At 42.3% G+C, this 14900-nt stretch overlaps 1 protein-coding gene across 1 annotated transcript; it reads right to left on the minus strand.

Annotated features, from left to right (window-relative positions):
- Positions 1–1956: 1956 nt before the first annotated feature.
- On the minus strand, positions 1957–14828 carry LOC140997896 (uncharacterized). Its single transcript, XM_073467950.1, has 19 exons — positions 14340–14828; positions 14105–14263; positions 13423–13541; positions 13162–13336; positions 12138–12250; positions 10751–12053; positions 9860–9984; positions 8479–8737; positions 6782–6909; positions 6585–6681; positions 6343–6465; positions 5841–6013; positions 5483–5580; positions 4331–4455; positions 3879–4059; positions 3570–3714; positions 2379–2455; positions 2111–2157; positions 1957–2010 (listed from the first exon to the last, which is right to left on the minus strand). The coding sequence occupies exons 1-17, from the start codon at positions 14749–14751 to the stop codon at positions 2381–2383; spliced, it is 3810 nt and encodes a 1269-aa protein (XP_073324051.1). The 5' UTR covers positions 14752–14828; the 3' UTR covers positions 1957–2010; positions 2111–2157; positions 2379–2380.
- Between the last annotated feature and the right edge of the window lie 72 nt (positions 14829–14900).

Here is a 14900-nt window from a genome sequence, read left to right on the forward strand (position 1 = left end):
ACATTTTTCCATTGTTTAATTATCCAGAGTCAAATTCCTTGTTCGTGTACACAAAGCAATAATTAAATATTTTTGAGAAATATCTTCGCTTTCATATGAAGCTACAGCAAGGAGATGGTTAGCTTAGCTTAGCATTAATACGGAATATGGGAAACGGCTGGCCTCGTTGTGTCCAAGGACAGCAATATCCATCTACCAGTACCTCTAAAGTTCACTAATTAACATGCTTCTTTCTTAATTCATACAAAAACTGAAGTGTAAAAATAGTCAAGTTGTGGTTTCAGGCTGTATGTCTTCAGGAAGTCACTGCTCCCGGCCAAGAAATAGTCCCACACGTAATCCACCTAAAAATGGTCTTTTGTACAAACAAGATACATGTTGATTGGTGAGCTTTATAGGTTTATTTTGCTTAATAATATAATTAATAATTATATTTAATAATTGGCATTTACATCTGATCAAAATGAAGCTACAACCAGGAAATGGATAGTTTAGCTTAGCATAAATAGGCCTACTGGAAACGGGGAAAACAGCTAGCCTTTTGTCCAAAAATAGCAAACTCAGCACAGCACGTCTAAAGCTCAGAAATTATCGTGTTGTTTGTTTACTGCGTACAAAAACCAAAGAGTTAAAATGACAAGTTGTGGTTTGCGACTTCAGAAAGTCACTGCTCACCGCCAAGAAATAGTCCCACATGTAATCCACATAAAAAAAACATTCTTTTGTACAAACAAGGTACTTAACTGGTGAGCTTTATAGGTTTATATTGCCTAAAGATAATTGAGAATATTGAAACCAGACTTATTTACATCTGATCAAAAGTAAGCTACAGCCAGGATAAAAGCATAAATACTGGAAACTGGGGGAAACAGACTGAATAATCCACCTAACAGCATCTCTAAAGCTCATTAACATTTGTCCTGTTTAATTCATACAAAAAATAAGTGTTAAAACAAACACTTGGGGTTTGTGACTTAAGGAAGTCACTGCTCCCTGGTAAGAAATAGTCCCACACATCATGTGCATAAAAACCACAACTTGCTGCATTTTCAATTGGTCTTCTGGAGTTTAAGAAAACATGATAGATGTGTATTGGTGAGTTTTAGAGGCCCTAGTAGGTGGATGTTTTACCTTCAGACAGAGCCAGGCTAGCCGTTTCATCATTTCCAATCTTTATGCTAAGCTAAGCTAACTGGCTCTTAGTTGTAGCCTTTAAGGGCCAGTACACTCCATCAGAACTGCTCGTTGGTGGAAACACCCTCATGCATTCATGCAAGTTTCTCAAAGCCGTGTGTCTGTGTTACATTTTAAAATGTGTGAAATGTACAGACTCTTTTGGTGGCGGGCGCTATAAATAAACAAATGCTGCTGTACACGCAGCTGAATTTCCACCCAAGTCGACAGCTACCCCAGAGCACCAGAAGCCCCAGGTTCACTGTACTGTATGGCAAGGTTTCTTATTTCTTATTCTCTTACCTATGTCATTTCATCTGACTTTGTGCTTACACAGCACATAATCCTAAATGAATGTGTTTAATCAAATTACCACACAGTAACCCTTGGGCCGTGTTCAAACAAAGGAATACTGTACACATTGCACAGCAACTCATTTTTTTGTCTCAGGGCACATCAGCATAGTTAGCCTGGCCATGTCTGTGCTGTCAAATTAGGTTGAAATATTCTGAAGTTCCTTCGAGCTCAGTCCTCCTACTGACGCGGTGTATCTCATTTCCCTCTGTCATATAACATAACATCTAGTTGTCTTGCTCAGACATGTAGACTGTTATTGGTGTAAATCTACAAAGCAAGCCAGCCTGAGACTCAATCCTGCTCAGTCCACAAGGGCCAAATGTTCATGTAAACAATGCCGCCTCCCACCTTCTGATGGAGTGCCACTTCCTGCTGTAAATCCTAGCGGTTGTAAATCCTAGAAAAAACACACACACACAAACACACTCTCTGTCTCCTTTAAGAGCTTTTATTGGTGGTTGAATGAGTGATGTCTGAGGCCTAAAAAGGAGGAGATACAGTCAGTATAGAAACATAACTATGGTGTATTTTTACAGCTAAAAATAGACTTCAGTTAGCTAAACACGCAAGTACTGCTCACCAGATCATTCTCATCTCCACCAAATTCAAGCTTCTTCCATGTCGTAACTGAAAAACAGGAAATGGATCAGTCTTAATAAATAATTCAAAACCCTCCTCATTACTAAATCATTGACCTGCTGTCGTATGGAACCGCAGTCACTGCTCGTTCTCAGGCTGTTTTCAACGAGGAGTGTTGTAATGAGGCTCATTCATTGTTTTCATGTGATCTTCCAGAGTTCATAAGGGTGGGGTGGGTGATCCGAGGACAGAGCGCTCATTTTCCTCACCGTCACTGGCCGAAGCATCCCTCGACACATGGGCCATCACGTGGCGAGCAGATCTCAGTTGAACACATGAAGTAGATCTAAGAGGGAGGCAAAAGTGGAGCAGGATTTGATGTGGAGTCCAGTCTCGGGAGTGTGTAGTGTACCATGACAAACAGCTGCTGCTAATTGAGATTTGGCCAGAATCTGCAGTTTACAAAATGGCCTCTCCACATATCCTCGTAATGAATGCTGACTTGAGAGATTTAGGGATACAGCTGTCAATGGTTTCTCCACTATGCTAAATCAGAAAAAAATTACCTAATTTGCACTGAGAAAACAGCCATATACTTTTACAAATTTACATGTGCTTTTACAAAAATGAAGACAGTCTAAAACAAAAAAAAGGTCCAGCACCAGCTGCCACGCCAAGATAAGATTTCATTGATTCCCAAGGGGCAAATTCATCAGCTTCAAGGCAGACAGCTGCACATTTAACTTTTTTTTTTTCCTTGCTACAACGCATAAAAGCTGTAGGGGAAACCTGCTTAAAGCAATAGTGGAACATTTTGGATTTAATGCTTATTTGCATTCTTGCCAAATGTTAAGTGAGAAGTTTGGTACAAATCTCATTTTTGTATCACTAAATATGAAGCTAGTGCCTGGAGCCAAATAGCTTAGCTTAGCATAAAGACTGAAAACAAGGGAAAACAACTAGCCTGGGTCTGACCAAAGGTCATAGAATTCACCTAAATGCACTTCATAATTCCTGTAAAACCAAAAACGTCTCATTTTTATTCTGAATGAATTAAACAAATAATATATAGCATGTTAACTGATAGACAGATTTTTCACCTTTAGATGTAGCCAGTCTAGCCTTTCCCCTCTTCCCAGTTTCCATGCTAAACTAAATTAGCTGTATGGATAAATATTGTCATTTTTATGCTTTGGTTTTTTATGTATTAAACAAATGATATGTACCATGTTTATAGGTGAGCTCTAGAGGTGCTGGTAGGCTGATTCTTTACCTTCAGACTGAGCCAAGCTAGCAGTTTCCCTGTTTTCGTTCTATATGCTAAGCTACCTGTATGGCTACAGTTAAAAGCTACAGCATGGGTAGACTTATTAGAGTGGTACCAATCTACTTATCTGACTCTCGACATTAAAGCACCCCACTATTACTTATAGAACCCAAGGGTGTCTGTGGATCCTTACCTCTTCGTCCGGGTCCTTGAACTCGCCATCAGGAAGGAACTGGAAGGTGCTGATGGAAAAACGGCGGGTCTGAGCCCGAGGATACGGTGGCTGAGGATCAAACAGCACAGCCTGCTGCGGGGCTGGGTCAAATGGGTTGGGACATCTAGGGAGTAACATTAAATTACTCAACCAATTAGATAACACAACAATAGGTATCAGAAATATACTTCCTTTCATTTTCCAGTTATCTCCCCTCAGTGAAAATAACCTCCTTATTTATCTGCAGTCAATCTTTTTTTCGTTTATGGGACATGTTTCGAAGCGTACCCGTTGTAAAGCAGCAGCCACACAGCTTTTCCGGAGCGAGGGTAGGCCACACAGTAGTGCACCAGCAGCACCAAACTGGGATCTGGGGTGTTGAGCAGCCGCACTTCCAGGTAGAGGGGTTTCCCCAGCAGCATCTGCAGGGGCTGGTGATACTGAGGGTAGTAGCTGCTGTACTGGGAGTCTGGGATGAGAGGAGGTGTGTTGGAATAGAAGGAGATTATTTCTTGAACTACATTTCACCCACTCGAAGCTTCTCCTACAGCCGGTATTTTAAGCAATCGTGTGGAGCTGAAATACTGTATATGATTAGATTTATTATTCGATTATAATCAGTTAAATCTTGATTGGCATGAAGTTGCATACAGTATGCCAGTCTAGAGTCACAGCAGCACTTAATTATATTTTTTAAATTATGCAAAGCAGTTGTTAGTAATGAAATGAAGAGCATCTACCTTTGGCAATCCTGAGCTGGACTCCAAACACCCCCTGGGTATGAACGGGTCCCAGGGTGGGAGATTTCACCATGTAGCTCACACTCAGAACAGTGCTCGGCAGATACCTGCACTCCACCAACAACCTGAAAATGGAACAGGAAATACGGTGTTGGAAATCTACACAGTATGATTTTGTTTTTATTCATGTTTTGGCATTTTTGTTTTTATCTGACAGACAGACTGGGAACATTGCGATCACATGGGACAAATCTTAGACCATTTGGTGTTTCATTTACTGTAAGTATACTTCTTGCAAAGATTATATTAGTTAGGAAGTAAGGGTTAAGCATCAATAAAATAAGAATAAAAATGACTGTGCGCTGTCTGTGTGCGACTGATTGAGTTTTCTATTGGGGATAACAAAGAATGACTGGGAAACATGATATGGAGGTCTGTGCATGTTTTATTTTCAACCAAATACTACTTAAACTTCAGCCGGAAAGTCAATTCATGTCCGTTTTTGTCGAACTACAAATATAAATCAAAAACAGCTTTTAAAATGGCAAAACAAAACGATGTGACAATCTCAATGGGGTCTCATAGCGACAATCCAAGATAAAATGATCACTTGAATCTGCAGCTCCCCTCGCCTTTACAGAGCTTTTTAGCTGCCTCATCCACAAATTTACTGTTTTTCTTAACTCTCATCATTCTAACACCATCATTTTCCGGCCGCAGCAGGCAGCTGCTGTCGGTAAAAAAGGTCAAAATAAAAGCCCACTGTACGCTAACCTGCTTAGCACCAAACAGTAGACGGAAACAACAGTGGAACATTTAGCAGCTAAAGAGCCAAATTTTTCCCTCAGGAGATGCTGCAGACCAAAAACAGAGCTACAAGAAAGTGAATATTAGACTTATATTTGTCAGGTGGCTAAAAACATGACTCAAAATGAATAACAACATTGATTGATAACTGCTGAATATGTAAATAATTGACTGTTTGCAAACACATTCACCATATCAGCTACTCCCAAGTTGCCACAAATTTTAGAGCTTACCAAACATAAATCACCTTTTTTAAAGCTCAGTCGAACTAAAATCCTTAATCCTTGATGAGGACTTCTGACTTCGTGACTTCTACTTGGATAATAAAAAGCAACAAGCTCTGACCTGACAGGAGAATCCCTTGTTATGGTGCCATAGTTGAGGCTGATTGCCTGAACCCTGTTGATAACCTCCACCATGTAGATCACCGCTTTCCCCACCATCTGTCAGCACAGAATCACATGTCAGCTACTATATGGACACAGGTAAATACTAAATGTTAAAACAAATTTTGGTTGCTGCAGTTAGGATACACAGGAAGAACTTGCAGATCATTTCATTGTTTATTCTGGTCTATTTGGAGCAGACAAGTCCATTAACACTCCATTAACAGAAACTGGCAGTCCAAACACAAAGTTTTTACAGCAGGGTCTTACTCAAATTTTCAATGTTTTTGGAAATGTTTCCATTCATTAAAGCTTACAACTCTGCGTGTCCCACACCCATCCATTGGGATCTTGAACAAGGCGTAGTCAGACGTCACTCTCTGAGGTTTGCAGGTGGAGTTACCAGCAGCCACAAGCAGTGAAGGGGAAAGAGGGGGCTCCGTGAGGGAGGCGGGCACGGAGAAGACAAAGTGGCGGTCAAGAGTGCACTCTGGAGGACCACACACACACACACACACACACACACACACACACACACACACACACACAAACAAAGATACACATGTGATAGTTATGTGAAGGTCAGATGAACAAAAGGTCAGAAATCTCAGGAGGCAATTGATAATGAGACCCAAGGTATCTTATACCCTTTTCACATTCTGTGTCACTGCCAGCTTAAATCATGCCATGCGGGCCCTGAATATGCCTCCTCACACATCCAGCAGCTGCAGCGCTTACATTTCCGTTACCCAAAACAGCTCAACTGTACTCAGCTAAGTGGCGTGAAAATGCCAGCGGGGGGCACAAACTACAGCTCACCATCCATTGGGTAGTAGCAGGCAGGAGGTTGCTTGCTGAAGCAGCAGCCCATGGAGAGGCACTGTGGCTGGGATACAGAGCCGGGTCCGCAGGGGAGACGCTGTTCGCTGGGAAGGTTGCACTCTGAGGGACAGCACGACAAATGTCAGCCGCACAGTTAAAATAACTCTGAATGGCCTGGAGAAAACAGCCTTTGGCAAACTGAATAGCCTTTCAGAGGTGTAAACATAAAATCCATCTACCTTGTGCAGACCCTGGGACAAGAAGTGGACAGAATAACTGAGCCTCCCGTCTCCCATTTACCGCCATGTAGACGACAGTGATGATGTGCATTTTACCCTTTCAGAGAGAAATGTTTATACGACAGTTAATGGGAAAAGCAAATGGTCAATTATACAAAAGGTCATGTGCTCAGTGTGAAATCTGAGTCAATACTTGCCTGCACACTCATGTGGCAGCGTGAGTGTAACTGGAGACTCAAACGGATTTTGCCATCTTTGCCTTTTCTTGCAGAATACCCACAGTGCTTCGGGGCATCCTGGAGGTTCATCTCGTTCCCTTTGATGTCTGAGAAAGTACATGTGGAAACATACAATAAGTTATTTTTGTGAAGACTTTAAATGGCACAATTATAGCTCTCAAGGCACAGAGTCTAAGCAGAGTCTAGCCCTGCCTATCTTACTAACCCGGCTGCCTTTGTGAAAAATTCTGACAAAACCGCAAAGGCTTTTTTTTGTAACCCAAAGCCAAAACCTGCCCATTATCATCAACTGCTTTGATGTGCTTATACTTTATGTCAACATTTGAGTGGGGAGGCACTGGGGGAATGACACATTCACAATTTCTGCGTGATCAAGGTGATCAATGGATGGCTCCTGTTCATTAAGCAAACAAATGTGTGTTTGTAATGAAAGCTAGGTAAGATTAGGCTTAAGTTACAGAAGTAAATGGGTGGGATATCAAACCCCAGAGGCTTACTTTTTGACAGATCACTTCAGAAAGCTGAAAATCACCACTGTGAAGTTAGTTTTTGAGTTGGATATCTGACAGGCACTCACTCCAGATCCAGCGACATCTTCTTACATAGTTTCACCCAGTGGTGGCAGTAAGAGGATGATAAGCTCACCGCTGAGCCTTCGCTCTTAACCACAGGGGTTTCACTTAGGAACCATCAATAAAAAAGTGAATGACACAAAACTAATGTTATTTTCAATAGCTTTATGCTGACTTTGATTAAAAAGTACCCTGAATTGAAGAAAACATTGCAGTTTTTTTTATCATCTTCCATATCATATGACCCAGCAATTCCGACTGAAAAGTGACTTGTATTACAACACTTAACAGGACACACCTCTTTATATTTTAGTATGTTAGTGCTTCTTCTGTTTTACATATATATATTTTTAATAACAATTAAGCATTTTTTTCGATCGCTTCCATGTCACGTGACCCATATGTTTGTATCTGTTCACCGGTCACAATGAGAAGCTTTCTTTCATCCTTCATGTCTTCCCATTGAGATTGAGATCACCTCTCTCTGAATAGAAAATGACCTAAAAAACACATTTTAGTGTACTGTTTAGATGTAACATGATATTGTATGTTACTAGCTGGTTTGCCTTACTGTTTCCCGTCATAACTAACTCTGAGCCAAAACAGAGCCCTGCCCGACTCGCAGTACCTCACCTCATTGGGGGGAGTGTTAATTGGTCCAGTGAGGTGTAGTGCATTTTGGTTGTTGTAGGTTTTCTACCGTTTGAGCAACAGGAAACAGCACTGGCTTTTTTCTCCATTTTCTCCCGTCGTGTGGCACGAATTTCAAAAATACTTCTGTCTACTGCACAGACAGCGCAGGTTAATAGAGGGGGGCATTTTTCAAACAGTGAAATACTTCTAGCACTCTACAAGTGTGTGCACAAACTGTTGTTAGCTGCTTATGCCATGCACGTTCCTTCAGTCTTTACCACCTTTGTTTAAAAAAAAAAAAAAAAAAGTCTTCCTTTTCCCCACCCCCATTCAAATGCACACCACAGCGGCCCCTCAGAAAACATGTTAAAATTCAACTCATGCAGAACTGATGGCAACCATATGCACCTGGCACAAACTGTATACACCGACACACACAAGCACACACACCTTTAACAACAATTCCAGAGATGGGACCAGAGGGGAGCTCCACCGTCATCTGATCGGAGGAGCAGAGGACTTTAGGCTTTGGGACATCAGGCAGGCTGGACTTGCCTTTGGTGCTTCTAGGTGGGCTTGGGGACACTGGTGGGGTAACTGGTGCAAGCTTTTTAGGGGTAGCTTGATATGGGCACTGCAGATCCACAGTCCTATACTGTGCTATGGAAAGGTCCCAAAACCTCAGAGGTAAAGAAACAGTCGTGGGAGTCTAAAGCGAGAGAGAGGGAGGGGGGGGCAGATCAATAAAGTCAGTACGAACCCCTACGCATGGTTTTCAACTACTTTATGTAAAAATAGAGTCTGCAAGTTGAGCTTAACTCTCACACACAAAAAACTGAGTTCTTACCAGCTGAAGAACATAAAAAATGGCTCTGCATGCCATTACAGATGCATGCAGAGCAAATGCTGCATACAGTCCATATGGGATTAATCGTAAAAAATGAGCTGATGACTGGGAAAAACTGCTCGTCTGTGTTCTATATAACAGGAGGACTGATGTCATAAATCGCTGGAGTGACAACCCAAGTGGTAGAAATGGCTGGCGTGAGCAATCCAAGATCATTTTGTACTTTGTGGCGTCACTGTATTACATTGCATGTGGGCACTTTATACATTTATTTAAATATCTCATGGCATACTAATATAAGTTCATGTCTGTATGAATGGACCGAACCAGTGTCTCCGTCTCATTTTACTGGTGATGTTTCAGTCCTCAGTAAAGCGACTACAAGTGGTGGACAGTGTGTGGGATTCTCTCTCTTTCCATGTCAAGAGTTTTGGAGCTCACCTTACTAGGACTTACGGCGCACTCATACTCAATCCGTACCGTGCCCAAGCACGTTTGACCCCCAATGTCCAGTTTGTTTGACTAGTGTGAGCGCTCCGTACCGTGCTCAAGCACAGTCCACTATCTTCGCCCTGGCACGGTTGAAAGAGGTGTGCTTCGGCACCAATTCCAAACATTTGGTAGGTATGAATCATTTACACACCCAAACATGAAAATATAAGGCCCAGGTTTAAAAATGCCTCAATTTCCCTTTAATGGTGTCTAAGAAACTGTGTGCACTGTGAGAACGTTTACGTTACTGTATATCCTTTGAATTTAAAAAGCTCTCAAAATGCCATTTCATGGGAGCTTTAAATTTAAAGATAATTTTTTTTATTAATGAGCCTTTTCTTACAAGTTCACGCGGCCATCAGATAACTAAACAACATCAAAGAAACACAATCTTATCATGTCTTTAAAAACAGGCACATGATTAAAGTAAAAGCAATTATATAAAAGATGACACATCTGAGGGCCGTGGCGAGGCATTATGGAGGAACTCACCCGTGGCTCGCTGTGGCAGGCAGGCAGAGGAGAGTGAAGGATTACTCCAGGGTCCTCAGCCTTCTGTAGCATGTACCCACACAGTGGAGACACACCGGAGAGGAACAGCCATGTCTTCTCTCGGTCTGATGTTAGGTACAATGATTGTTAAGAGTTTTTATATCCATAACAAAATCTATATTTTAGAAGAGCTGATATAAGGACAATGATGTGTTTCTGAGAAAGCTACTAAAGTGTGGTCCCAGTATAGGTGCTCATCTGTGACCAGCAACAATATATTACATAGAGATATAAAGACAATACGGTTATTGCCTTAATTATGGAAGTGCAATCGACTAACTCTGAAAATTGAAGACACTTTTTTGAGCTAAAAGTAAAAAGGTATGTTAATGCATAAACAGTGAACTTAATAATGTAATAATAATGCAGTATATGTGGTCCGTTGTGAATAGAGTGATTGTTGAGATTGCCGGCCTGGATGATCATGAGATTATACTGCATTATATTTTATGATATTTTCATGAGATCTGGAAGTATTTGATCATAACCAAAAGGTATTGAACAAACTGAAATGATGTCCTGTTGCTGTTAATGCTAGAGGAGAAGTCAGGGGGTCAACCAAAGTTAGTAAGATAAATCACCTGGGAAGCATGAACGTCTGTACCAAATTTCCTACCAATCCATCCAGTAGCTGTTGAGACACTTCACTCTTGACCAGTGGTGGACTGAAGCACTAACAATGCCATCCATAAAGCAATGCTGCTAGTCTGATTTAGATTGAGCCTTTAAGAGACTTTTTGTTCAAGATGGATTCTTGGCAAAAACTATTTTTACACGTCTCTTTGAACACTCGAAACCCAAACTTCTCACGATGTTGACACAAACACTGACCTCTGACCTGGATGGAGTCTCTGTGAGCAAAAGGCAGGAAGACAACCATCTTCCCATTCAGACATCGGAGATGGGGGATCTGTTTAGTGGGCTCAGTTGGGGTAGACACTGTAGGAATTGTGGTGGTCAGAGTTGCAGTAGTGGGGATGGTGGTGGGGAAAGGCTTTTTGGTCATAGGTGGCGAAATCTGTGGATACTGGGGCACAGCAGGGTGGTAGGGTGGATGGTATTGTGGCGGGTATAGAGGATAGTAATAGGGAAAATATGGATAAGGGTAGAAGCCACAAATGGTGTGAGTGTGGTGAGGGCAGTAGGATTCTGGAGCTGCTGGTTTCTGTGGTTCCTGAGGAATAGTTTGAGGTTCCTCTTTGGCTGATGGGAAGGGAATATGTCCGTAAGGGTAGTAAAAAGCAGGTGGATAAAATAGACTGACTGGGTACTGTGGAGCCACAGGTTGTTTTGGTGGAGAAGGTGGGCTGGGAGGGATGGGAGCAGGTGCTTGGGTCACTGGTGCTGCTGTGGGTGCAGGATAGTAAGGTATCTGATAATACTGAGGGTGATAAGGACTCGCTGGAGGTGTGGTTGGAGGAGCAGCAGGGGTTGGAGCTGGAGTCACTGCAGGGTAGTAGAATGGGTAATAAGCACCAGATTGATACTGAGAAGGTCCAACAGGTAATTTGGAATCTAGATCGGGAGAAGTATCATGCACTGGGCTAAGATCTGGGAAGGATGGAGCTTGTGCCACCACAGGAGGATGGTAAGGAAGCTGAAGCTGCTGCTGCTGCTGCTGCTGCTGCTGCTGCTGCTGAAGCTGCTGCTGGTGAAGCTGCTGCTGGTGCTGCTGCTGAAGCTGCTGCTGGTGCTGCTGCTGCTGAAGCTGCTGCTGGTGCTGCTGCTGCTGAAGCTGCTGCTGCTGCTGCTGCTGAAGCTGCTGCTGGTGCTGCTGGTGCTGAAGCTGCTGAAGCTGCTGAAGCTGCTGCTGGTGCTGCTGGTGGTGCTGCGATCCAGGAGGACTGCCAGGAGTCGGTCTGGGAGGATGGGTTGGTTGTGGGCCAGGAGGGTAGACCTGGGGAAGCTGGGGGTACTGGAATCCAGGATAGGAGTAGTGGGGGTATTCAGGAAGCTGAGCAATCTGCTCCTGGGTTGGAGGTTGAGGAGGGGGAGGGGAGGTGGGTGCAGGGATAACAGGATCTGGGATGTAGGGAAACTGGTGGTCACCAGGAGAAGAGGGAAACTGAAGATTGGCTGGACAAGAGAGGATGTATTCCTGATCGTCAAACACAAGCTGGAGATGAAGACCATCCTGCAAAAAAAAGCATCACGTAAAAATATTGCTGGTGGAAGCTGGCAGTCCGCTGTAATAATCCATTCATGTTAATCAACTTACTCGATGAGTGATACAAGGAGCACTGGAGGGGCTGAAGAAAGTGAGCTCCCCAGGATCAGAGGGGACACGGTGCGCACAGTCTTCAAATACAAACGGACGCCAACCTCCGTTCACTGTAAAGCACATTGCACATGTGTTTGTAGGTAGGCTATTAGTTTTAGGACAATTCAGGAATGCTAATAACCTTGGGGAGTTTTCATTCTATAGTTTAAATCCGTACACATTTCTAGGCTGATTACAGCATCTTTAAGACTCAGTACAATTGTTCCTGTAGGTGCAGACATCTAGACCTTCCTGTTGGGGAATAGAACAGTAACTCTAATGCATCCTGTAAATAACTGTATAATAGTACTAAATACAGGGAAAGAGTTAAGAGTTCAGTAAAACGTTTATTGTAAACTTTAGGAGGAAATCCTTTGAAAACACTGCTCTGTCTAAATAAACATACAAATTATCATACAATTATGAACTGAATATATCAAATATTTTTAAAATGTCAAATGCATATTGTTAAATATTATTTAATAGGTTTTAGTTAAATTTAAGGTTTGTGAGCATGTAAAAAAAACTATAAATAAAACTTTGCTGGAAATTAACACATTTTAAACTCTATGCCAAGAGATTTTTCCTGTTTTACCTCCACATTGTATCCAATTACATAATTATTTATTTTCAGGAAATGTCCTGAAACATTTATTAGGAAATGTTGGATCAGTATATCAAAGTGTGACTGTTTTATTTCCTAAATTCTATTTCAAAGCCTTCTCATGCTGCCAGGAACAATATTCTGGTGGAGATATACTGAATCCTTTGTTTATTTATATAATATAGTCACATTGAAATACACCCAGTAGGTGTAGATAATGAACTCCCGAGACTGCTGAAACCCAAATACATGACCTCATGTCAATTTTAGATGAAAATATTCTTAGTACTGACATGAAGTAAAAAAAACAAAAATACAACCACCATTTAAGTTGTTGTAATCAAAAACAAATCAATATCTGAAAAGACTGAAAAATACCTATGACTCCCAGCATCGCTATATCCTGCTCCTGCCCATTGATCTGCACCACCATGCCCATGGGGGAGCAGAAGACTGAGGGGGAGTATGAGGGGGCAGGAGTGGCCATCTGCACCGGACAGGCGAGCTTCAGCGGGCTGCCCCACCACAACATGGGCAGCACATAACTGCCATTCTGACAGAGAGATAAAGAAGGGGCTGATGAGCACAGGACACAGAAATAACTATTGGTGGAAACAAAGTGAGGCCTCCTGCTCGTACCTCCTGTGTGATGTAACAGGCATCATACGGCACCATCATCTGCAGATCGCTCCATGACGTATTCACGGTGTAACCACAGTATGAAGGTAACTGGAACGGGGAGATGGGAGTGGCTCCCTCTGTAAAGACAAAATGTTGAATGGCTAATTTTATTACTTGAATCAATCCACAGAAATCAACTAACAATTTTGATAACCGAATAATGGTTTCAGCCAGGTGTCCTTCAAGCCCAAGGGCTCCTTAGCTGATAGAGAGTTGGTGCATGGCATATTTTCTTAGGTGAGCTGGCTCAAATGACTGCATGTGGTATCATGGGCAAACTATAATCAAAGTTGTGTACCATTTTACATACATTTTTTTCCTTTACTAATAATAATATTATAATATGTTTGAGTCACTATTTTTGTGGCTCCCATCCACCAACTCTGAGGATCCCCTGTTGAAAGCCGACAGTTTGAGCATTTATCAAGCTCAAATACTAAATGTTCACTGGCTTATATTTACCAGCTTCTAAAATGTGAGGGTTTTAGATTTGGTGTATTTTTAATAAAAAAGCAGATATTTGAGGACTTTTATCTTGTGCTCTTGGAAATATTGATGGGCATTTTATTTCCGGACATTTCCCAGCATATATATAATCAATTAATTTGGGAAAAAAGATTAAGAATATCCCATGTCTTACCTCTGTCCACTAACAGGTGTGTGAGTCCTTCTCCTGAGGCAGTGAAGGTCATGACATTATCATCACACTGCACCAAAGGCCTCATGGCCAGCCACTCAGAGAAATGTGAACTGGAGTCAAATGATGGTCCCAACACCTTCCCTTGGACTCCATCAAAACCTGAAGGAAAGAAAAAAAGTAAGCAAATAAAGATGATCATTGTCAAAGCATTTCCTCCTTAATGAGTAGTTTTAACCTGTGAAATCTGCTTGATATCCTTCCTCGGGGTCTGGAGAAGAGCTCTTTGGTTGTCTGCGGATGTCACCACTAGTCCACAACAGGCTGTTGAGCGCAAAGTTTCTGTCAATTTCACCAGGAGAGGCAACAGATTCAAGCCGAAGCTCAGTGAGACCCGGCTCGTTGGATTTGCTCAGATATGGGCCCCGGATGACTTTTTCAACCAAGCGCCAGTTTCCCTGCTGGACGTCGGTGTCGTGTTTAGTCCGCTCCCACCTGGAAGCGTTTGAGTCCTGAACCTGGTCAGAGGTGAAACCCTCCTCCTTCTCCCGCTGTCCTAAACTTACTGAACGACAGACTTGAAACGTGAACAAACAAACTGTTACTACAAATAAAAACAAGGATATTTCTCTTCTCTGTTTGCAAGACATCGCCGGATTGTTAATGCTGTTTGCTTTCACGCGTAAAGAGGCGTCACCTGAGCACGAGGGCGCTCAATTAAGAGTCATCAAGAGAGGACCAATCAGAGGCCACAGGCTGCTCTGACGGTAAGGCTGGTGGCCTGAATACTTAAGTAGCC

This window comes from Pagrus major, chromosome 1 (assembly GCF_040436345.1).
Source record: "Pagrus major chromosome 1, Pma_NU_1.0".
Taxonomy (NCBI): Eukaryota; Metazoa; Chordata; class Actinopteri; order Spariformes; family Sparidae; genus Pagrus; species Pagrus major.

Coding starts and splice junctions, on each gene's coding strand:
- LOC140997896 (XM_073467950.1), bottom strand. CDS start 14,751: ATGTCTTGCAAACAGAGAAGAGAAATATCCTTGTTTTTATTTGTAGTA. Junction 12,251..13,161: donor AGCGATGCTGGGAGTCATAG/GTATTTTTCAGT, acceptor TGTGCTTTACAG/TGAACGGAGGTTGGCGTCCG. Junction 6,910..8,478: donor CTCTGGAATTGTTGTTAAAG/GTGTGTGTGCTT, acceptor GTACTTTCTCAG/ACATCAAAGGGAACGAGATG.